At 34.5% G+C, this 25,511-nt stretch overlaps 1 protein-coding gene across 5 annotated transcripts in view; it reads left to right on the plus strand.

Moving 5' to 3' along the window:
* Window positions 1-25,511, plus strand: part of JAK2 (Janus kinase 2) — a 91,726-nt gene that overhangs the window by 18,290 nt on the left and 47,925 nt on the right. For all 5 annotated transcript variants that reach the window (XM_012737842.3, XM_012737828.3, XM_012737833.3 and 2 more), the window contains 4 exons: window positions 7,849-8,099; window positions 16,135-16,258; window positions 17,700-17,817; window positions 21,431-21,576. In XM_012737842.3, the coding sequence (XP_012593296.1) occupies window positions 7,874-8,099; window positions 16,135-16,258; window positions 17,700-17,817; window positions 21,431-21,576 (614 nt within the window). In that variant the 5' untranslated portion in view covers window positions 7,849-7,873. The remainder of the gene's footprint in view (window positions 1-7,848; window positions 8,100-16,134; window positions 16,259-17,699; window positions 17,818-21,430; window positions 21,577-25,511) is intronic.

A 25,511-nucleotide genomic window follows, 5' to 3' on the forward strand; every position in this document is an offset into this window, starting at 1 on the left:
GTTTCCACATCTTTGCAATTGTGAATTGTGCTGGTATAAACATTTTAGTGCAGTTTTTTTTTTTTAATAGAATGTCTTTTTATCCTTTGGGTAGATGTGCAGTAATGAGATTGCTGGATCAAATGGTAGTCCTACTTTTAGCTGTTTGAGGTATCTTCATATTACTTTCCAAAGAGGTTGTACTAATTTGCAGTCCCATTAGTAATGTATGAGTGTTCCTATCTCTCCACATCCACACCAACATTTGTTGTTTTGGGACTTTTTGATAAAAGCCATTATCACTGGAGTTAAGTGATATCTCATTTGCATTTCCCTGATGATTAGAAATATTGAGGATTTTTTATATGTTTATTGGCCATTAGTGTGTCTTCTTTTGAAAAGTTTCTGTTTGTGTCTTTTGCCCACTTTTTAATGGGATTGTTTGATATTTTTTCTTGCTGATTTTCCCTAGTTCTAGTTATCAGCCCTTTCTTGGATGTGTAGCATGTGAATATTTTCTCCCATTCTGTAAGTTGTCTATCTGCTCTCATGATAGTTTCCTTGGCTGTGCAGAAGCTTTTTAATTTGATGATATCCCATTTATTTATTTTTGTTGTTGCTGTGATTGCCTTTGGGGTCTTCTTTATAAATTCTTTCCCTAGGCCAATGTCTATAAGAGTTTTTCCAACATTTTCTTCTAGAATTCTTATGGTTTCATGCCTTAGGTTTAAGTTTGTTATCCATCATGAGTTGATTTTTGTGAGAGGTGAGATATTAAAGATCCTGCTTCAGTCTTCTACATGTGGCTATCCAATTTTCCCAGCACCATTTATTGAATAAGGATTATTTTCCCCAGTATATGTTTTTGTCTGCTTTGTCAAAGATCAGATGGCTATATGAAGGAGGTTTTTATCCTAAGTTCTGTTCTCAGTTGAGTTCTCAGTTCTGTTCCATTGGTCTATGTCTCTGTTCTTGTGGCAGTGCCATGCTGTTTTGGTTACTATAGCCTTGGTAAGTTGATGCCTCCCAATTTTTTTTTGCTTAAAGTTGCTTTGGCTATATGAGGTCTTTGCTGGTTCCATACAAAGCGTAGATTATTTTTTCTAGATTTGCAAAAAATAATGTTGGTATTTTAATAATGATTGCATTGAAACTGTAGATTATTTTGGGCAGTATAGACATTTTAACAATGTTGATTCTGCCAATCCATGAGCATGGTATGGTTTTCCATCTGTTTACGTCCTCTGCTATTTTCTTCCTCAGTCCTCCTTGTAGAGGTCTTTTACCTCTTTAGTTAAATATATTCCTAGGTATTTTATTGTTGTTTTTTGTTGTTGTTGCTATTCTGAAGGGTATTGAGTTTTTAATTTGGTTCTCAGTTTGATTATTGTTGGCGTATATGAATGCTACTGATTTGTGTATATATTGATTTTGTAACTTGAGACTTTGTTGAATTTGTCAATTCCAATAGTCTCATGGCAGAATCTTTGGGGTTTTCTAGATATAAGATCATATCATCAGCAAAGAGCAATAGTTTGGCCTCTTCTGCCCCCATTTGGATGCCCTTGATTTCCATCTCTTGTCTGATTGCTCTAGCTAGTACTTCTAGCACTGTGTTAAATGGAAGTGGTGATAGAGGGCAACTTTGTCTGGTTCCAGTTCAAAGCGGGAATGCTTTCAATTTTTCCCCATTCAGTATGATGTTGTCTGTGAGTTTGTCATATATTGCTTTTATCATTTTGAGGTAAGTCCCATCTATGCCTATTTTATTAAGCATTCTCATCATAAAATGGTACTGAATTTTGTCAAATGCTTTTTCTGTCTATTGAGACAATCATATTGCCTGTGTTTTTGCTTCTATTTATGTGGTGAATTACATTTATAGATTTGCATATGTTGAACTATCCCTGCACCTCTGGGATGAAGCCCACTTGGTCGTGATGGATTATTTTTTTGATAAGCACCTGAATTTGGTTTGCTAGTGTTTTGTTGAGAATTTTTGCATCTATATTCATAAGGGGTATTGGTTTGTAGTTTTCTTTTTTTGTTGAGTCCTCTCCTGGTTTTGGTATCGGTGTGATGTTGGATTTGTAAAATGTGTTCTGGAGGATTCCTTCCTTCTCGATGTTGTGGAATAATTTCTGTAGGGTAGGCACCAGTTCTTTTTAGGTCTGGTAAAATTGAAGTGTGAAACCATGTAGTCTAGGACTTTTTTTAAGAAAGGTTTTTTGTTTACTGTTGAGTTGTTAGAGTTCCTTGTATATTCTAGATAGTCCCTTGTTGGGTGAAGAATTTGCAAATATTTTCTCCCATTCAACAGTTTGTCTCTTTACTCTGTTGGTTGTTTACTTGGCTATGCAGAAAGTTTTTAGTTTAATATAGTCCCATTTTGTAAGTTTTTTTTTTTTTTGGTTGTTGTTGCCTGTGCTTCTGAGGTCTTAGCCATGAAATCTTTGCCTAGATGCATGTCCTGAAGTGTTTTCTCTGTGCCTTCTTTCAGTAGTTTATAGTTTGGGTTGTAGTCTTTAATCCATCTTGAGTTTATTTATTTATTTTTATTTGGTAAGAGATAGAGGCCCACTTTCTTTCTTCTGCTTATGGATATCCGGTTTTCACAGTACCATTTATTGAAGAGATATCTTTTCCCCAGTGTATGTTCTTGGTGCCTATGTCAAAAATTAGTTGGCTATAAGTATGTGGATTTATTTCTGAGTTCTCTATTCTGTTTCATTGGTCTATGGGTCTGTGTTTTATACCAATATCATACTGTTTTGGTTACTATAGTCTTGTAATAGATTTTCAAGTCAGTTAATGTGATGCCTCCAGCTTTGTTCTTTTTACTGAAAATTGCTTTGGCTATTTGGCCTCTTTTTTGTTTCCATATGAAGTTTTAGGATTGTTTTTTCCATTTCTGTGAAAAATGACATTGGTATTTTGATAGAGATTGCATTCAATCTGTAGATTTCTTTGGGTAGTATGGTCTTTTCAACCATCTTAATTCTTCTAACATGACCAGGGAATGTCTTTCCATTTTATTTTATCCTCTTCAGTTTCTTTCATCAGTGTTTTGCAGTTTTCCTTATTGTGTTATTTCACCTCCTTAGTTAAATTTATTTCTAGGTATTTGATTTTTCACGTAGCTATTATAAATTCACTTGACTTTTTGATTTCTTTCTCAGTTCATTATTACTGTATAGAATCACTACTGATTTTGTAGGTAGATTTTGTATCCTGATTTTATTTATCAATTCTAAGTGTTTTTTGATGGAGTCTTTAGGTTTCTCTAAATATAGTTACATGTCATCAGCAAAGAGGGACAATTTGACTTCCTCTTTTCCAATTTGGATGCCTTTTGTTTCTTTCTCTTGCCTTGATTGCTCTAGTTAAGACTTCCAGTAATACTTTAAATAGGAGTGGTGAAAGTGGGCATCCTTGTCTTATTCCACATCTTAGTGCAAAGGTTTTCGGCTTTTCCTCTATGATGTTAGCTGTGGGTTTGTCATATATGGTCTTTATTATGTTGACATATGCCTAGTTTGTTGAGACTTTTTATCACGAACGATGATTAAATTTTATCAGTTCCCTTTTTTGTGTCTATTGAAATGATCATATGGTTTTTGTCCTTGATTCTGTTGATGTAATGTGTCAAATTTATTGTGTGCATATGTGGAACCATTCTTATATCCCTGGGATAAATCCCACTTTATCATGGTGTATTTTTCTGATGTGCTGTTGGATTTGATTTGGTAGCATTTTGTTGAGGATTTTTGTGTCTGTGTTCATCAGGGATATTGGCCTGTAGTTTTCTCATTTGTTGTGTGCTTGTCTGTTTGTGATACCAAGGTAATGCCTTATAGAATGAGTTAAGGAGCATTCATTCCTGTTTGATTTTATGGAATAATTTCAGGGGGATTTGTATTAGTTCTTTTTTGTATGTTTGGTAGAATTCAGCTGTGAATCCTGTTCTGGGCTTTTCTTTGTCAGGAGGCTTTTTATTACTGATTAAATTCCAGTACTCATTATTAGTCTGTTCAGATTCTCTATTTCTTTCTGACTCGATCTAGGTAGGCTGTACGGGTCCAGTAATTTATCTGTTTCCTCTAAGTTTTCCAGTTTGTTAATGTGTAGTTTTCTGTAATAGTCTCTGATAATCTTTTTTATTTCTGTGCTATTAATTATTACGACTCCTTTTTCATTTCTGATTTTGTTTATTTGGTTTTTCTCTTTTCTTTTATTGGGTAGGATAGCTAGCTGTCTTTTCAAAAACCAACTTTTCATTTTTTAGATCCTTTGTATTTTTTTTAGTCTCTGTTTTGTTTACTTGTGCTATGATATTTATTATTTCTTTCCTTCTACTAATTTTGGGTTTGGTTTGTTCTCACATTTTTAGTTCCTTGAGGTGTATCATTAGATTGTTTATTTGAAATCTTTCTACTATTTTGGTGTGGGCATTTGTTGGCATAAACTTCCCTCTAAATCCTTTGGTATCCCAAAGGCTTTGGCATGTTGTTTTTATTTTCATTTGTTTTAAGAATTTGTTTTTTATTTCTTCCTTAACCCAATGGTCATTCAGGAACATCTTGTCTAATTTCTGTGTATTTGTACAGTTTCCAAAGTTCCTGTTATGGATTTCTAATTTTCTTCCATTGTTGTCTTGGAAAAATATTATACTTGATATGATTTTCAGTTTTTAAAATTTTTTTGAGACTTGTTTTGTATCCTAACATATGGTCTGTCCTAGAAAATGTTCTGTGTGTTGATGACAAGGATGTGTACTCTGTAGCTATTGGATGAACTGTTCTGTAAATGTCTATTAGGTCCATTTGGTCTAAAGTACAGTTTAAATCCAATGTTTCTTTGTTAATTATCTGTCTGGATCATCTGTCTAACGCTGATAGTAGGGTGTTGAATTCCCCAAGTATTATTGTATTGGATCTTGTCTCTTCCTTTATATCTAATAATAGGTGCTTTATATATCTGGGTGCTCCAGTATTGGGTGCATAAATGTTTAGAATTGTTATATCCTCTTGCTCAATTGATTGTTTTTTTCTTATATAATGACCTCCTTTGTCTCTTTTTAATGTTTCTGACTTAAAGTCTATTTTATCTGATACAAGTATAGCCACTCTTGCTTGCTTTAGGTTTCCATTTGCATGGAATATCTTTTTTCCATCTCTTTACTTTTAGTCTATAAGTGTTTTTATAGGTAAGGTGAGTTCCTTGTAGGCAACATATATATAGGTCATGTTTTTTTTATCTATTCAGCCATCAGCCAGTCTATATCTTTTAAGTGGAAAATTGAATCCATGCACATTCAAGGTTATAGAGATGTGTGAAAACTTATACCCATCTTTTCATTAATTGATTTCCAGTGCTTTGTATATCCTTTGTTCCTTTCTTTCTCTCTTATTCTCCAACATTGTGGTTTGGTGGTTTTTTGTAGTGGTAACATTTGAATCCTTTCTCTTCCTTGGTTGTATTTTTGCTCTGCCAGTGGGTTTTATACTTTTGTGTGTTTTCATGGTAGCTGATATCATCCTTTCAGTCCCAGGTGTAGAACTCCCTTAAGCATTTCTTGTAGGGCTTGTCTTGTGGTAATAAGTTCCCTCAACTTTTGCTTATGTGGGAAAGATGATTTCTCCTTCATTTACAAAGCATTACTTTGCTGGATATAGTATCCTTGACTGCCGTTTCTTTTCTTTTCTTTTTTTTTTTCTTTCAGCGCTATGAATATATTATCTCATTGTCTCCTGGCCTTTAAGGTTTCTGTTGAGAAATTCGCTGTTAGTCTGATAGGGATTTCCTTATAAGTGACTAGACACTTTTATTGTTTTTAGAATTCTCTTTTTGTCTTTGAGTTTTGATAGTTTGACTATAGTATGCCATGGAGAACACCTTTTTGAGTTATATTGAAGCTCAGTTGGGGATCTGAGCTTCCTGTCTCTGGATGTTTAAATCTCCTGCTAGACATGGGAAGCATTTAGCTATTATTTTGTTAAGTAGGTTTTCTATCCCTTTGGTTTTTTCTTTGCCATTTGAGATGTTGCAAATGTGAATATTTGGTTGCTTTATGGTGTTCCATATGTCATATAGGCTTTGTTCTTTTTTTTTCTTTTTTCTTTATTTTTGTCTGATGTGGTTATTTAAAAAGACCTGTCTTCAGGTTGTAAAGTTTCTTTCTTTTGCTTGATCTAGTCTACTGTTGAGGCTATCTGGTTTATATTACTCTAGACATGTTTCATGCATATGTAAATCTGTACTCACATATTTAATAAATACATTCATACTATTCTGTAATCTGATATTTTTATTCAAAATGTATTTTAGATAGCTTTCCGTGACAGCACATTTGGATCATTTTCATGGCTGTAGTGTATTCAATTGTATGAATGTACCATGATGTGACTAACTTCTAATTTATGAATGTTTACGTTATTCCCAATGTTTCAATGCTTTTGTTGTATGTGTATAATTATTTCTAATGAATAAATTTGTAAAAGAAGAAAAAAAAACTTGTCTTCAAATTGTGAAATTCTTTCTTCTGCTTGATCTAGTCTATTGTTGAGGCTTTCAAATGTATTTTTTGTTTCATTCAATGAATTCTTTGCTTTCAGGTCCCTCAGTGGTATATGTAGACACTGGTTGTGTGCAGGGGTAGGATGAAACTCAGGCTGCTGGAGGAATGTGTGGGTGGTAGTGGTAGTGGCTGCATTGTGGCCATGCTGCTGGGGAGGGGAGGCTTGCTTTCAGTGGGAACAGCCATAGGCAGGCCACTGGCAAGTGTGTGCTTTGGCTCCAGGTGATGGCTGTGAGTGGGGGAGCCTATCCTCAGGGCACCTGCGAGTGTGTGCAGCCCCACTACTGGGACTAGAGGGATCATTGCCAGCGGCTCGCACTTTGGCCTGAGGGGCAGCCGCAGTGGCTGCAGGCAGAGGGAACCTATGTTCAGAATGTGTTTATGAGCACGGTAGCCCCTCTGCTGGTGGTAGTAGGGTCACGGCCAATGGCTTGCACTTTGTCCCTAACAACAGCAGTCAGCAGCAGTGGTGGTTGTGGGGGGTGGTGTCAGTGGGGCTTCAAGGATGTGGAGTTGCAAGGCCTGTTGGGTCTAGGAGCAGGACATGGTCTTGGGAGGGCTGGGCTCTCAAAATGGTGCCGTGCTATAGCCAGATGCTTAGGACTTGGAGGATGTGTGGGACACAATGTGAGCTCTCTATCATTAGTAATACCATCATGTGTTCCCCAAGTAGCTCCCTATGCTAGTCTCAGTTCCCACAAGGGTCAAGGGGCTCTCCTGTGGCTAGGAATACAGGAGTCTGTGGTGGGAATGTGGACCACTGGGGGTCTCTTTCTTTTTCTTCCATGCTGGAGAGCCTCTCCGTGCTCCCAGCTGAGCAGGCTACCTAGCTTCCCTCTCCTTTTTTGCTTTCGGTGTTTCTTGTCACTTCCCTGTTGAATTCCAGCATTCTCTTGTAGATGATCTATTTGAAGTATGGTTCTCTACTTGCTGTTTTGGTGGTTCTTTGTGGAGGGGGCACGCCTCAGATGCCTGTAGTCAGCCATCTTGAAGCTTGCTCCTTGAGATCTCTTCTGTTGTCTGTAACTGAGTTTAATGTTTGTTTGTTTTGTTAGTGTTACATATTTATATCATGCTTCCTCAGTGAGCTTGTTAACTGGAGTTTTATGATCCTTCTCCATAGGAAGTTTATAATTGTGTTTTCTTGTACTGTGCTTTGTATGTAATAGTATACAATATTTATTCAGTTAATGGATTTGGCAGAGTCATTGCTGTCAAGAAAAATTCTTTGTATGTGAAGGATACGTTATCAATATTATTTTAATTTGTAACTTTATTATATTCTCTTACAGGCAAATGTTCTGAAAAAGACTCTGCATGGGAATGGCTTGCCTTACAATGACAGAAATGGAAGGAACATCCACATCTTCTGTACATCAAAATGGTGATATTTCTGGAAATGCCAATTCTGTGAAGCAAATAGATCCAGTCCTTCAGGTGTATCTTTACCATTCCCTTGGGAGAGCTGAGGGAGATTACCTGAAGTTTCCAACTGGGGAGTATGTTGCAGAAGAAATTTGTATTGCTGCTTCTAAAGCTTGTGGTAAGTATTAAAAAACAGCATTTTTCTTCTTATTCATGGATCACTGCTTTAATTATGCTACTATAATAATACATAAATGAATAATAATTATTCTTTTTTGGATTTTTTTATGCTCGTATGACTGGCAGGTATGTTTTCCATGCATTAAAAATGAAAGCATCAGCTAGGCACGGTGGCTTATGACTGTAATCCTAGCACTTTGGGATGCCGAGGCAGCAGGATCGTTTAAGCCAGGAGTTTGAGACCTGTCTGAGCAAGAGTGAGACCCCATCTCTATAAAATACAGAAAAATTGGCCAGGCACAGTAGTGTATGCTTGTAGTTCCACCTACTCGGAAGGCTTAGGCAGGAGGATCACTGGAGCCCACTGGAGTTTGAGGTTGCATTGAACTATGATGACACAGCTGCACTCTAGCCCGGGTGACAGAGCAAGACCCTGTCTGAGCACATACACACACACACACAAAGAAAGCATCACTAGAGTAGAATTTAAGGTGACTCTTCCTTGGGTGAGATATCAAAACAAATTGAAGCCTATAAATGTTTGTTGAGTACTCTTTATAAGACCATATAATGTGGCTAAAGTATCCTATCATGGCATGTCTCATGATATAAGGTAATCTCAAAGCAGCATAAAAACAAAGTGTCAATGTGTTGAAATATGTATTTAAGTTCTTGTTTAAATATTTTATAGCTATGGTTCACAAATCATTATTTTCTTCTATTTAACTTCTGAAGACCTATATCAATCTTTCCTCATGTATACATTTTTCTTGTTTGGTCAGTGTATCTTGAAATCATTTTTATTTTTGAGACCAGATTATATTATCTCTCTGTAGCCTATTCAAAATTATGGGCCGTAGAACTCTTTCTGAGGAGCTGATGCATTTTACTGGAACCACGAGGTTACTATAGGACCTATTATCATGATAATATCTAATTTTTAAATGTTCTTTTAGTAGATTAATTTTTGTTTCGTTTTGAAGAATAGTAGTATGATTTAATTTGTAGCAGTAATTCAAATGTTTATCATAGTATTGATAAGAGTGTGTTATGTCATCAATTTATCCTGTGTTACTGAACATTGTAGATGAGGTTAGCTGATTAGTATAGGTCAGAATAGCGATTAACTGTAAGTTGGAGATGATTTTCATAAATCCAGTGTTGAGTTGGGTGTGAAAATATGGTAAAGCTCATTAATACTAATAGGAAGATGACCAGTTTAAATTAGTAAGCAGTATTTAAATTAGTAAGCATTTATTTAAATAAATATGCTTCTATTATTTTAAGAATACTTCTTAAATTAATAGCAAATGGTTCCCATGAGTGAGTTTTATACTAAATTGAAATGACTAATTTGTAAGTAGCAAACCTATAAGAGCAATTTTCTTAAGATTAGTTGATAAATAATTTAGGTTAAATTCTTTTACAAGTTTTAGTTTATTTTTATTAAGTTTATATCTCTAAATCATTATATATTCTCTATAGGTATCTCTTGTAGATTCTTATGAAATGTATATTTTGTTTCTTAAAAGTAATTTTTAGTTCAGTGAACCCAGGTACAGGTTTCTTAGAATATCTGCAATACTGTTGACTATCTTAGATTTGTTTTTTTTTCAGAGTCCCTATAGAAATTCTGCCTGTATAAAAAAGTACTGCACACACCCATAATTTCTTTTTATTGTAAACAAAGTTAAATTGCATTTGAAAACGCCCTAGTAGAATATAGTTTTCAAGAAGCTACAAATGCTAAAAGACATCTCTAAAACTATTATGATTCGAATTTCAAAGTAACTATATTTCTGACTGAAACTACAATCATACCTCTGTATCTGTGGGGAATTGGTTCTATTTAGGTTGGTGCAAAAGTAATTACAATTTTGGACCGTGAATTTTAAATCATTAAACTAGGCTCAAACACATATTTGTTAATCAAAATGGAAATCATTACAGTCAACACATTTTTGCCACCAAGAAATAAGTTTGTTTATTCCTGTAGTGTAAAAATCTATGCTTTGGGATTCAGTGAACTCTTGGAAAGCATTTTCCTGCATCCTGCTGGTTGTGGAAGCGTTTTCCCTGTAAAAAGTTGTCAAGGTGCTTAAAGAAGTGGTAATCAGTTGGCAAGAGATGGGTTGGCGTGAATATGACGGATGAGGCAAAACTTCATAGCCCAATTTGTTCAACTCTTGAAGCGTTGGTTGTGCGACACATGGTCAGGTGATGCCACGCAGAATTGGGCCCTTTCTGGTGACCAATGCCGGCTGCAGGCATTGAGTTTTTGGTGTGTCTCATCTATTGCTGAGCATACTTCTCAGCTATAATGGTTTTGCTAGGATTCAGAAAGCTGTAGTGGGTCAGACTGGCAGCAGACCACCAAACAGTGACCATGACCTTTTTTTGGTGCAATTTTAGTTTTGGGAAATGTTTTGGAGCTCCTTCTTGGTCCAACCACTGAGCTGGTGGCTGTATAAAATCCACTTTTTGTTGCATGTCAATCTGATCAAGAAATGGTTCATTGTTCTTATGTACAAGAAGAGAAGACAACACTTCAAAACAAAGATTTCTGTTGATTTTCATCAGCTCATGAGGCACCCACTTATGGAGATTTTTTACCTTCCCATTTGCTTTAAATGCTCAGCGACCAAAGAATGGTCAAGATTGAGTTCTTTGGCAACTTCTCATGCAGTTGTAAAAGAATCAGCTTTGATGATTGTTGATGATTATTCTCAGCTGGTCATTGTCCGATGCTGGCCACTGCACTCCTCATCTTCAGGGCTCTCGTCTCCTTTGCAAAACTTCTTGAACCAGCACTGCACTGTACGTTTATTAGCAGTTCCTGGGTCATATGCATTGTTGATGTTGCGAGTGTCTCCGCTGCTTTATGATACCTTTTGAACTTGAATAAGAAAATCTCTTGAAGTTCCTTTTTGTCATCAAATTGACATCAGTCAATTTTTAACTCAGCCCTTATTAAGACCTGATTGAATGCTTTACTAGCCTGTTCAGTAGCTTGATAATTTGTTACATAACAAATGCTAGAAGTGAACGACAAGGCATAGAGCACATGAAGTTTAGCCATCATCATTTTACATGTTATTTGTAGCATTTTTAATTTGAGAGGGCAAATGAAAAGAGATAAGCTGTAGAGCAAAATTTGCCATTGTAGTTGTTCTTTCTTTTCAATAATGTTAGAGTTGTAGTTCCATTAAATAGTGAATGGGAGGCTGGAAAAGTTGAAACAATGTGAAAAGAAAAGAAATGCATGATTGGAGGTGTAAAACTAGTTTACAGAGACTTCTTCAGGCATTAAGCCTCCTTTTATCTTTGTTGAGTCTTTCTTTTTTCTTTCTCATCTGAAAAAGGTAAGGGTAAGTTCAGTAGGCTGCTCTGTACTTCTCTTATAGTTTGTTTTAGGAAGAGCAAGTTGCTTCTCTTTTTCATGTTTGAGACCCCTCCAGCTACCAAGAGCTACTGATGATACAGCTGTTAAAAATCATGGATATGAAGACTACATAATAATAGAAATGCTTTTAATGTTATATTTTTAAAAATTTAAAAATTTTAAGTACTCTATGGAAATAATGCATCAAACCAAACAAATTCCTGCTTTGCTTTGTTTTGTTTTAAAAACTGGAAGGAAATGTAGTACATCTAAATATTAGCAATCCTAATGCCATTACCACACTGTATAATTGTAGCTTGGTAGCAGTTTTGAAATTAGGAAGTTGCTTTGTCTATATGGGGTATTCTCTGGTTCCATACAAAGCATAGAATTATTTTTTCTAGATCTGTGAAAAATGTTGCTTTATTAATAGGGATTACATTGAATCTGTAAAATCACTTTGGGTAGTATAGACATTCTTAGCCATGTTGATTCTGCTTATCCATGAACATGGTATGGTTTTCCATCTGTTTATGTCCTCTGCTATTTCCTCCTTCAGTGTTTCATAACTAACAAGGTCTTTTACCTCCTTAGTTAAATGTATTCCTATGCATTTTATTGTCTTTGTTGCTATTCTGAAAGGTATTGAGTCTTGGATTTGGTTCTCAGTTTGACTGTTGGCATATATGAATGCTACTACTTTGTGTACATTGACTTTTTAACCTGAGACTTTGCTCAATTTACTTATCAATTCTAATAGTCTCTTGGCAGAATCTTTGGTGTTTTCTAGATATAAAGCTGTATCATCAGTAAAAAGAAATAATTTGTTCTCTTCTGCCCTCATTTGGATGAAGAGGCATCAGTTTACCAGACTTCAAGCTATATTGGAAGGCTATAGTAACTGAGATAGCTTATAATTGACACAAGGACAGAGACATAGACCAATAGAGCAGGACTGAGAACCCAGATATAAAACCATCCTCATATAGCCATCTGATCTTTGACAAAGCAGACAAAAACATACACTGGGTAAAAGAATCCCTATTCAATAAATGGTGCTGGGAAAATTGGATAGCCACATGTAGAAGATTGAAATGGGATCTGCGTCTTTCACCACTCACAAAAATCAATTCACGATGGATAACAGACTTAAACCTAAGGCATGAAACCATAAGAATTCTAGAGGAAAATGTTGGAAAAACTCACGTAGACATTGGCATAGGGAAAGAATTTATGAAGAAGCCCCCAAAAGCAATCACGTATCAACAAAAATTAATAAATGGGACCTGATCAAATTAAAAAGCTTCTGCACTCCCAAGGAAACTGTCATTGGAGCAAATAGACCTACAGAATGGGAAAAATATTTACATAGTGCTATACATCCAATAAAAGGCTGTTAACTAGAATCTATATAGAATTCAGGAAGATTAGCAAGAAAAAAATCAACCTCATTAAAAAGTGAGCAAAGGACAGGAACAGCAGCTTTTCAAAAGAAGATAGACTAATGGCCAACAAACATATAAAAAAAAGTTCAAAATCTCTAATCATCAGGGAAACGCAAATCAAAACCACAGTGAGATATTGTTTAACTCCAGTGACAATAGCTTTTATAAAAAAGTCCCCAAACAGCAAATGTTGGTATGGATGCAGAGACATAGGAACACTCATATGTTGCTGGTGGGACTGTAAACTAGTACAACCTCTGTGGAAAGTAGTGGAGATACCTCAGAGAATAAAAGTAGAACTGCCATTTGATCCAACAATCCCATTACTGAACATCTACCCAAAGGAAAAAAAGACATTCTATAAAAAAGACATCTGCACTAGAATGTTTATAGCAGCACAGTTCACAATCGCAGAGATGTGGAAGCAACCTAAGTGCCCGTCAATACATGAGTGGATTAATAAAATGTGGTATATGTATGCCATGGAGTACTACTCAGCCACAAAAACAATGGTTAATTAGCACCTCTTTTATTATCCTGGATGGAGCTATAGCCCATTCTACTAAGTATCACAAGAATGGAAAAACAAGCACTACTTGTATTCACCATCAAATTGGTACTAATTGATCAACACTTATGTGCACATAAGGTAGTAACATTCATCAGGTGTTGGGAAGGTGAGAGGGGGGAGAAAGGAAATGGGTGTCTTCACACCTAATGAGTGAGGTGCATACTGTCTGGGGGATGAGCACGCATGTAGCTCTGACTCAGGTGGTGCAAAGGCAATATATGTAACTTAAATGTTTGTACCCCTGTAACATTCTGAAATTTTAAAAAAGTAATAAAGTACTTACCTGTGTACTCATCACTCAACTTTTCAAATGTATATTTTTGCCATTTTACTTCAGATGCTTCTCTAATGTATTATTGTGGTAAATTACATTAATAGATTTTTCAAATGTAGCCATCTCTGCAATTTTAAGACAAATCAATTTTGTTATAGTTTTTTAAAAGAAATAGCTTGATTTAATTTGCTAGTATTTAGGATTTTTTATTTATATTGGTAAGCCAGATTACGCTTTTATGATATCTTTGGTTTTCGTATCATGGTCAAACTAAACTCACAAAATATGTCAATTTCTCTGTTCCCTCTTTTCCTATACTCTATAATAATATCCTTAGGATGGAATTGTCTTTCATGTTTGGTTGAATTCACCTATAAATGTCATCTGGGCCTGATGGTGGTTTTTCTTTTCTTCTTTCTTATTTCTTCTCTCTTCTCCATTTTTTTAAGTGGACAGAGTCTATTTCTTTAATGGTTACAGTTTTATTGAAGGTTTTTGTTCTTAATCTTTTTAAAGTTATATTTTTCAAAAAATGGTCCATCCGTCTCCATTTTCAAATTTATTGGCATAATATTGTTCTGGCACTTTTTGTCTTCATAACCTATCATTATGGTTTTTAAAGGTTTTTAGTGTTTATGCCTCTTTTTTTCTATCAGACTTGACAAAGGCATGATAGACATTGCAAAAAATCATCTTTTATTTTGTCAATTCCTTTTAGTGAGTCTTTATCATGTCGTTTTTTTCAACTTTCTTTGGGATTATTCTGTTGTTTTCTAATGTATTATGTTAGACACTTAGATCATTCTCTGTGATTTTCTAATATAAACAGATAAAGCTACAATTTTCCCTCTAGAGTCTCATTTTAGTTGTATTCCACAATTTTTAATACATGATATTGACAATCATTTATTAAAAATGCTTTTTATTTCCATTATAATATTTTGTTTGACCTCTGCAATACCTGGAGGCATTTGTAAACAAAAGAATGAATGTAAGTGTATTCACACCTGATGGGTACAGTGCTCACCATCTGGGGTATGGACATGGGCAAGCTCTGACTTGGGCAGGACAAGGCAATATGTTTAACCTAAACATTTGTACCCCCATGATATGCTGAAATTAAAAAAAAGTTGCTGCTGAATAATGTTTTTATATGTAATTTACTGAAATTATTACACATCTATAAGTAGACATTCATGTTAATAATTTAAATGCAAAATTCAAGTCTTTATCGTCAGTGTACTGTTTGTATCATTTCTGTCTATAGTAGAGAAGAGTGAAAATATCACTAGAATGAAAATACTTTTATTTTTTTGTGAGACTTATGTTTTTAGATATATAAGATTTAAAAAAATTTTTTATATATTCATTTCTTATTTAATTGTTGTGTGGTTAGAGTTCATGGTATATAATTATTCTCTGGCATTTCTGCGGAGACTTGTTTTGAGTTCACATGATGGTTGTGTATATTTGTGTGTGTGTGTATATGTGTGTTCATGTATTCATATATATGAACGTTCTATATGTGCTTGAAAATGATATGTATTATTGTGTGGCTTAGGTGTTCTATGGGTTTTTTGGTTCAGTGGCCTTCAACATTTTCTCAATATACCTCCTAAAACATCTTTTAAAAATCATATACCCTTGCATATTTTTGTTGACATTTCAAATTTTGCTTTATAAATTTAAATAGTGCATAGGATGTAATTTTAGTTATTAAAATATTAGTGTAAATACACTAATATTACACTAATATTTACACTGATATTTTAGTTATTAAAATATTAGTGTAAATACACTAATATTACACTAATATTTACACTAATATTTTAGTTATTAAAATATTAGTGTAAAACTTGACATTTTAAAATAAACTGTTTCATTAGTTATAACACACACCCACATGTGAATAACTGCAATAATAACATCAAAGTTCACTGATCTCAGATCACTATAACAGATATAATAATAATGAATAAGTTTGAAATATTTTGAGAATTACTAAAATGTGACTCAGAGACATGAAGTAAGCACATGCCATTGGAAAAATGGTGCCAATAGATTTGCTCAATGCAGTGTTGCCACAAACCTTCAATTTGGAAAAAACACAGTCTCTGCAAAACACAGAAAGTAAAGTGCAATAAAATGAGTTATGTCTATATAAAAATATTTGATTTAGAATTCAGTTGCAAATGATATTATATCAAAACATTTCAAATACTACTGCATTTTGTGCTGACTTTAAAAGTTGTTGCTTCAGACCCATTACGAATTACGGATGTTGTGTGTGTGTGTGTGTTTTTTTGTTTGTTTTTTTTTTTAACCTATCTGTAATCGTTTCTTTCTCTGCTTCTTTTCTAGGTATCACACCTGTGTATCATAATATGTTCGCTTTAATGTGTGAAACAGAAAGGATCTGGTATCCACCCAACCATGTCTTCCATATAGATGAGTCAACCAGGCATAATGTACTCTACAGAATAAGGTACTTTCTCCAGTAAAATAACTTCCTTAATGGTAGAGCAAAGTGGGAGAAATTATCAAATATTTTTAAATTGCTAAGTACTTAATACCAGAAACCCAAACCAATTACTTAGCACTTAATTGTCTTTGAGACTGTGTGTCTCCACTAGAGAAATTATTCATACATATTGTCTAATTAGAATTCTCTGAGAATAAAGCCCTTCTGATGGGATCCCACTTACTACTGATGATTATAATTAAATTAAAAAAGGATGAGAGTGGCCTTTACTAACAAAATTCTAAATATTTAGAATTTAGAATTCTAAATATTTCACATTTCCAAGAAGCCTAATAGGGCTAGTTCAGTTCATAAACAACAAATTGGAAAATATTTCTCTATTGGTGTATGAAACCAACTTTTTATATTGTTAACCATTTGAAGTGTACAGTTCAGTTGAATTAAATGCATTCACACTGTTGCTGATTTCCTGGGAAATTTGATATTTTATGCAATAAAATGAGTTACTATTGATGCAGCAATTTACTTCTAGGTATATATGCAGAGAAATGAAAACATATATCCACAAAAACTTGTACATGACTCTTCATAGCAGCATTATTCACAATAGCAAAAAAATAGAAACAACCCGTATGTCTATCAAATGATGGATAAGCAAAATGTGATAAATCCGTACAATGAAATGTTAATTTGGCAATAAAAAGGAATGAAGTAATAATACATGCTGTAATATGGATGAACCTTGAAAACAGTATGCTAAGTGAAAGAAGGTAGACAGGCCACATATCATGTGGGCTTAATTTATAAAATGTTCAGAATAGGCAAATTTATGGAGACAAACGTTAATGATAGCTTATACCTGGAGAGAAAATAGGAGTGATTTGGGTATCGAGTTTCTTTTAGGGGGAATGAAAATGTTTGAAATTAGATTGTGGTGATATTTGTACAACACTCATAAACTAAAAAACATTGAATTGTATACTTTGAATGGACTTTATGGTATGTGAATTAAATCTCAAAGTTACTAAAAAATATGGAATATTTTGTTTCTTTGAAGGACTAGTTTTTAACTTCTGTTTCTCTAAAAGAAGATGCAATTATTTGTTTTCACACCAAATTAGCATTTTTAGATTCTCTACTGATGTTACTGAATTACTTTTTTTTTTTTTTACTTTTTGTTAATACTTCTACTTTTCTATAATTACTTCTACATTTTGTGTGCTGAAGGAGGCAATTTATGATTTTGCACTTATTTGTGTCTTGATACTATTATCCTGGTCTTATCCAGACATCCTTTTGTCTCGCTCTAGTTTGTATGTAACACTACTAGCTGTGTTTTCTGATTATGAGATAATACCTTTCAGTATGTTGGAGGTAGTTGCATATACACAGTATGTTTATACTCAAACTATTTGGAGGCTGATCAAATGCAATTGTCTTGTAGATTTTACTTTCCTCACTGGTACTGCAGCGGCAGCAACAGAACCTATCGGCATGGGATATCTCGAGGTGCTGAAGCTCCTCTCCTTGATGACTTCGTCATGTCTTACCTTTTTGCTCAGGTATGATTATATTATTTGTACATATGTTAAATGATAAGTACCTTGCTGTGTAATATATCTCAATCAGGAAAAACTTCATGTATAGGAAAATTGCAGTTCTGTCTTGCACAATAGGTACAGAGAAGTAACAAAATTGAATCTTTTTAATCACTAATTTTTAATGGTGTGGTTTATGGGAATAGAATCTATTTTATAAAGATTGCTTGAGTTGACCTTTTAAATTTTCTTTCTTTTTATTTGAGGGCTTTAGATTATTTTAAGGATTTCACAAAGTGTTGACTGAGTTTTACAACATGATTCATGTAGACATAGTGGCTGAAATATTAGACAATAAAATTTCTTTAGATTTTTAAAAATTCCTAGACTATTTCATACTTAAATAATGGGCAATGAAATGTAAAGAAAGTAGGTAACAAAATATGAGCTACGATAGGTTTATGTAGCTCATCATAGGAGGGTGGCTAGATGTTGATATTTAGTCTGAGAGCTGTGTTCCATTTATTTGTTCATTAATATGATTATGTTAAATTTTTGTAGTGTGAACATTTCATAATGCTTTCTTCTCTAGTACCTTGATTTAAACAGTAATTGAAATTTTTTATCATTAAATAACTTTTTTTTCATGTGCTGCTGGGCTAGTATGAATAGAAACTAAAGAAAGAAAAGAAAGGAAACAAAATTTTAGTGCTCTTCGGTGAAAATACGCACTTGGTATCCCCAAAGTATCAGGTTAAGAAGTTCTAAATCAGATTTGCTGATATTATAGGAAATAACCCCAAAGAATCCTCGTGGTTCACATTTCCAAGGCTAGTTCAGTTCATAAACAACAAATTGGAAAATATTTCTCTATTGGTGTATGAAACCAACTTTTTATATTGTTAACCATTTGAAGTGTACAGTTCAGTTGAATTAAATGCATTCACACTGTTGTACACATGTCACCACCATCCATCTTGAGAACATTTTTCATCTTCCCAAACTGAAGCATCATACCCATTAAACAATAATTCTTCATATCCCCCTCCTCCTGGCCCTTGGCAATCACCATTCTACTTTTGTCTCTATAAATTTGCCTATTCTAGGTACCTCAATACAAATGGAATGATACAATACTTGTCCTTTTGTGACTGGCTTATTTCACTTAACATGATGTCTTCATGGTTCATCATGTTGTAGCATGTGCCAGAATTTCCTTCCTTTTTAAGGCTAAATCATATTCCAATATTGTATGTGTATACACTGCATTTTGTTTATCCATTTATCCATTGATGGACACTTGGGTTGCTGCTGCTATGAACATGGGTATACAAATATTTCTTGAGTCCCTGCTTTTAATTCCTTCGGCTATATACCCAGAAATGGAATTGCTAGATCATATGGTAATTCTGTTTATAATTTTTTTTGAGGAACTGCCATACTGTTTTCTGAAATGGCAACACTCTTTTTCATTCCTACCAGCAGTGCACAAGTATTCGAGTTTCTCCACATCCTCGACAATATTTTGCTTTGTTGGATAATAGCTATCCTGATGGGTGTGAAGTGGTATATCATTGTATCTCAAATTTGATTTGCATTTCCCTAATGATTAGTGATGAGCATCTTTTCATATGGGTATTGCCATTTGTGTATCTTCTTTGGAGAAATGTCTAGTCCTTTGTCTATTTTTCAATCAGGTTGTTTGGGTTTTTTTTGTTGTTGTTGTTACATTGTAGGAGTTCTTTACATATTCTAGATTTTGACTCCTCATAAGATTGATGCTTTGTACATATTTTTCCCATTCTATAGGTTGCCTTTTCACTCTGTTTCTTATGTCCTTTGATGGACAAAAGTTTTAAATTTTTTTTTTTTTTTTTTTTTTTGAGACAGAGTCTCGCTTTGTTGTCCAGGCTAGAGGGAGTGCCGTGGCGTCAGCCTAGCTCACAGCAACCTCAAACTCCTGGGCTCGAGAGATCCTTCTGCCTCAGCCTCCCGAGTAGCTGGGACTACAGGCATGCGCCACCATGCCCGGCTAATTTTTTTATATACATATCAGTTGGCCAATTAATTTCTTTATATTTATAGTAGAGACGGGGTCTCGCTCTTGCTCAGGCTGGTTTTGAACTCCTGACCTTGAGCAATCCGCCCGCCTTGGCCTCCCAGAGAGCTAGGATTACAGGCGTGAGCCACCGTGCCCGGCCTTAAATTTTGATATATTCCAATTTATCTATTTTCTGCTGTTGTTGCCTCTGCTTCTGGTATCATATCCAAGAAATCATTGCTAAATCCAATGTTATGAAACTTTCTATGTTTTCTTCTAATGGTTTTATAGTTTTAGGACTTACGTTTAGTTCTTTGATCCATTTTTTTTTGAGTTAATTTTTGACTATTGTGTAAGTTAGGGTCCAACTTCATTCTTTCGCATATGAATATCCAGTTTTCCTAACACTATTTTGTTGACTCTTTTTTCTATTGAATGGTCCTGGTACTTGTTGAAAATAATTTGATCACCAGCCCTTTTCTCTATAGTTATTAAAAAAAGAGAGAGAGAAACTTCTGAGAATAGTCGCCTGAGAATAGGTTATTATGAAATTATGACTTGCTGCTGCTTTTATGAGTGCATTATTTTACTTACGCTGCAGAGCTGGTTTATTTTGGTGATATGCTAGTCAAGTCCCATTAATAAGGCAAGTTTTCTTAAACTATTTATAATGCTACTTTAGCCTAATATTAATACTTCAGTATTCCTCATACTTTTGATCTAGAAAAATTATGGATGATTTCAGAATATTCAATTTTGTCCTCCTAGGAGAGATAGTTTTATCTAGCATGGCAAAGTAATTTCCCAATAGAATCCTAAGTTGTGTTTAGATAGTACCACATGTAATTTTCTATTTCTTAATGTTTTTATTTCTCTAAATCTGTGTCCCCAAAATAAGATAGTGTTTACCTCACTCTAAAGTTATACTGTTATCAGTTTATACTATATGCTTGTTATAGGCTGCACATAACACATTTGACCAGTGGCATTACCAGAATATAAGCATATTTTTACAACTTTAGGTAATTAAAAAGTGGACAAGTTGCTAAACTGTCTTTCTGGTATGTAAGATAGTACCTGTAGAAAGACATATTTGGAAAAGGTAAACAAATGAAAGCTGAAAGTGGGATGCCCTTTTTAAATTCAGTTTCTTCCAAGGATTAATTGTCCTTATATTATCATATATGGCTACTCAGCAAATAAAAATGACATGTGAACAACTTTTAATTAATTCATATCTGTTCAACAAAAAATGGATATTTACTTCATGTTGTTTGGTTCATTTCTGATTTTGTGACTGTAATTGTTTTCTTATTTTTCTGGCTAATACCGATGTAAATTTTTTATTTCAGAGAAATTTTTGTTAGTTACTCAGATGAAGAAAAAACTTTTTTATAGACACCACATGTACTCACTATTAAATTGGAAGTAGTCAATCAACACCCAACTGCACATATGGTAGTAAAACTCAATGGAAACACCAAGCAGGTGGGAGGGGGGAGAAGGGCAAATTATATTATAGGTTAAAATAGTAGATAAAATGTTATAGTGAAATTTATGATGAGATATTTCCTTCCAAATTTTTGTTTCCTTTAGTGGCGGCACGATTTTGTGCATGGTTGGATAAAAGTACCTGTGACTCATGAAACACAGGAAGAATGTCTTGGGATGGCGGTATTGGACATGATGAGAATAGCCAAAGAAAAGGATCAAACTCCACTGGCCATTTATAATTCTATCAGGTAATTTCCTTTTGTAGATCTATACACATAAGTGTGAATAGGTAGAGATTTTATATAATTTATGTGTATTTTCTGTGTTTGCCCACACCTTTTGATTTTATAATATTGGTTGAGTACCCTTCACCTGCCTTTATCTGAAATGGGATCAGAAGTATTTTGGATTTTAAATGTTTTCAGATTTTGGAATATTTGCATTATACTTACCAGTTGAGTGTCCCTAATCCAAAATCCTAAATGCTCCAGTGAGCATTTCCTTTGAACATCATGTCAGCACTCAAGAAGTTTCAGATTTTGGAGCATTTCAGATTTTAGATTTTTTGATTAGGGATGCTCAACCTGTAATAAAAAATCATCTGAGTAACTTTTCTTTGCTGTGTATAACATATACTGTAAGGTGAAATTATTGAATGAGTTGTAGTACCATGGAAAATATCATAGGTGTTTGGTATCTATGTATTATTTGATTCATTTATTCTAAAAAGGCTAGGTAAATTCAGAGGAATGGAAAGAATACCTGGAGGGGCAACTTTTGATAGTAGATCTTCAAATTGGCCATATAGGATGAACTGTATCAGTATTTCTCAAATGGGGGTCTGTATTTTATTTTATTTATTTATTTGAGACAGAGTCTCGCTCTGTTGCTCAGGCTGAAGTGCCGTGGCATCAGCCTACCTCACAGCAACCTTAAATTCCTAGGCTCAAGCAATCCTCCTGCCTCGGCCTCCTAAGTAGCTGGGACTACAGGCACATGCCACCATGCCCAGTTAATTTTTTTCTATTTTTAGTAGAGACAGGGTCTCACTTTTACTTAGGCTGGTCTTGAACTCCTGACCTCATGTGATCCTCCCGCCTCAGCCTCCTATAGTGCTAGGATTATTGTCGTGAGCCACTGAGCCTGTGGTCTGCATTTTACTCACATTAGAATCACCTGGGGTGCCTATTAAAATCAGAGATTCCTGGGCCCTAACCCAGGAGATTTGGATTCAGTAAATTTGAGGTCAAGCCCACAAATATGAATTTTTGCAAGTGCTCCAGGGGATTCTTACACAAGTGATCCAATCTTTGCATTCTTCAAATTACTCTTCTGTACATTGAATTTTGACAACCATGACTAAACAGTTTTTTGAAACACTACTCCTACATTCCAGCTTTAATGGCTATAAAATTTCTACTGTTTTTAGGGCATATATAACTATAAGAATGCTTTACTTTTTTAAGTTTGAAGGCTAAATATGTATTTTACATATTACATACTTACTAAATTAAATGTGTCAGGATGTCATGAATGTATTAAAACTCCCTTTCTTTTTTGAAATTGTTCTCCCAATACCTGGCTTTAGTCACTCCTTTCCTGAGTGCCTTCAAAACAGTTCCATACCTAATTTGTGAGTATCAATGTGTATATTTTTCTTTTTAGTTTTAAATATTTTTGTTTTGTTTGCAGATGTCTATTAGGCCTTAACCCAAGGGTAGAGGCTGTAGGGTATGATTTTAAGAATGTACTTAAGACTCTAGAAGATTCCCAAGTCTAAAGGAAAAACAAAAACATTTCTGTTTTCCACTAAAGCCTTGATTTTTACTAAAATGTAGACAAATACTTCTTAGATATTAGCTTATTCATTCTTTCATTCATTCAACAGCTAGTTATTGAATGCTTGCTGCATGCCAGGCCATAGTACAACAGAATTGGAGGAAGAATATTTTAGATGTTGTTAATAGAAACTAAAGGAATTGAAGGGAACACAGTTAAAGAACAGAAGCTTTAAGCCACTGAAGATGAATGTTATACATATGAAGCTGTTTCTAGACTCGTGCTATGATGCAACACTTCTGCTTTAGAGATTATGATGTTGTCCGAAGTCCTGGAACAATCTTCTTATGTAGATTGTGGTTTCTTTGAGGTCAGGAATAGTGTCATCTATTATTATTCTGCCTACATTACTTACTCTAGTGTTAGTTATTCTGTTGAATGGTTAGTGATTGTATTTCTCTGGTTCTCTTAACCTATACCCTTAACTAGTATATAAACATCATTCTTTCTTTTAGCTGTACTTTTAAAATTGTGTAGGTATTAAACATTCATTATAAGATTCTATGATATTTTAAAACAGCTTTATTGAGTTACAATTCACATACCATAAAATTCACCTATTTAAAGTGTGCAATATGTGTTTCAGTATATTTACAAGGTTGTATAAATATATTCACAATCTAGGCCGGGTGTAGTGGCTCATGCCTGTAATCCTAGCACTCTGGGAGGCCGAGGTGGGTGGATCATTTGAGCTCAGGAGTTCCAGACCAGCCTGAGCAAGAGTGAGACCCCATCTCTACTAAAAATAGAAAGAAATTAGCTGGACAACTAAAAATATATAGAAACAATTAGCCAGGCATGATGGTGAATGCCTGTAGTCCCAGCTACTCAGGAGGCTGAGGCAGAAGGATCGCTTGAGCCCAGGAGTTTGAGGTTGCTGTGGGCTAGGCTGATGCCACGGCACTCTAGCCTGGGCAACAGAGTGAGACTCTGTCTAGAGGAAAAAAAAGGATATTCACAATCTAATTTTAGAACATTTTCATGGTTCTTGAAAGAAATCCCATATTCCTTAGCATTCAATCTTCATTCTCCCTTGCCCTAGCCTCAGGAAACCACTAATTTTTTTGTTTCTATGGATTTGCCTATTCTTGAAATTTCATATAAATGGAATCATACATTATGTGGTAGCATTTTCTGTCTGGCTTCTTTTACTTAGCATAATGTTTTCAAGGTTCATCCATATTGTAGCATATATCAGTACTTCACTTCTTTTTATTGCTGAATCTTATTCCATTTCACGGATATACCATGTTTTGCTTACCTGTTCATCACTTGATGGAAACTTGAGTTGTTTTCACTTTTTGGCTATTGTGAATACTGGTATGAACAGTTGTTTTTTTTACTTCCTTAAAGGTATCATTTGCAGCACAGAAATTTTAATTCTGAAGTTGTCTAACTTGCCTGTTTTTTCTTTTGTTTCTTATGTGAAAATGTGGTTTTAGCAACAGGGAAGTCTTCCTAGATTTTAGCAAGAGCAGTTTCTCTTGGAGTGGTGGAACAGAAGCCACATTGGGATGAGTTGAGGAATAAACGGAAGGCAAAAAGATAGAAATAACTGCATAAACTCTTTCAAAAAGAGGCCAGATAGCTATGTTTGGAGGGAAATATGGAATAAAAATATTTTACATGTCATATTGGAAGGACATTAGTACAGTTAGTGCTTCCTGTCCATGGATTCTGCATCTCTGGATTTAACCAACTATAGATAAAAAATATTAGGGAAAAAAAATTTCACAAAGTTCCAAAATCAAAGCTTGAATTTGCTTAGTGCTGAATAATATGTTGTGTCCACACAAATGAAGTGATGTATAAGCATTGTGTTAGATATTATAAGTAATCTAGAGATGATTTAAAGTATATAGAAGGTTGTGTGTAGGTTATATACAAATATCATGCATTGTATATAAGGGACTTGAGCATCCATGGATTTTTGGTGTTTTCTGGGGGTCCTGGAACCAATTCCCCATGGGTACTGAGAAATGATTATATTTTTGAAACGTGGATAGAAGAGAAATACATACAGAGTAAAAGTACTGGGGGGGGGCATATCTGTATTAGGGGAAGAGAGCGAGGGTAAAGGTAAATATATGTTAAATAAATGGCTTTAGCAAGCAAGTTTATACCTCATTTATTGTAATAGGTGGGAAGGAGGAAAGAATGAGTGCAGATGTATATAGGTTTGCTAGCAGGATATTGAGGCAACTGATTAGAGGAGCTTTTTATTTTTTTCTCCCTAGGAAGGAGATGAAGACATTTTTTTTTAATTGAGGAGGAATGTAGTTGAGATTTGAGGCAGGAAAAAGGTAGGAATTTTGAGGAAACTGAAGTTTTGAAATAGTTGTGT

Source organism: Microcebus murinus, chromosome 12, assembly GCF_040939455.1.
Source record: "Microcebus murinus isolate Inina chromosome 12, M.murinus_Inina_mat1.0, whole genome shotgun sequence".
In the NCBI taxonomy this organism is placed as follows: Eukaryota; Metazoa; Chordata; class Mammalia; order Primates; family Cheirogaleidae; genus Microcebus; species Microcebus murinus.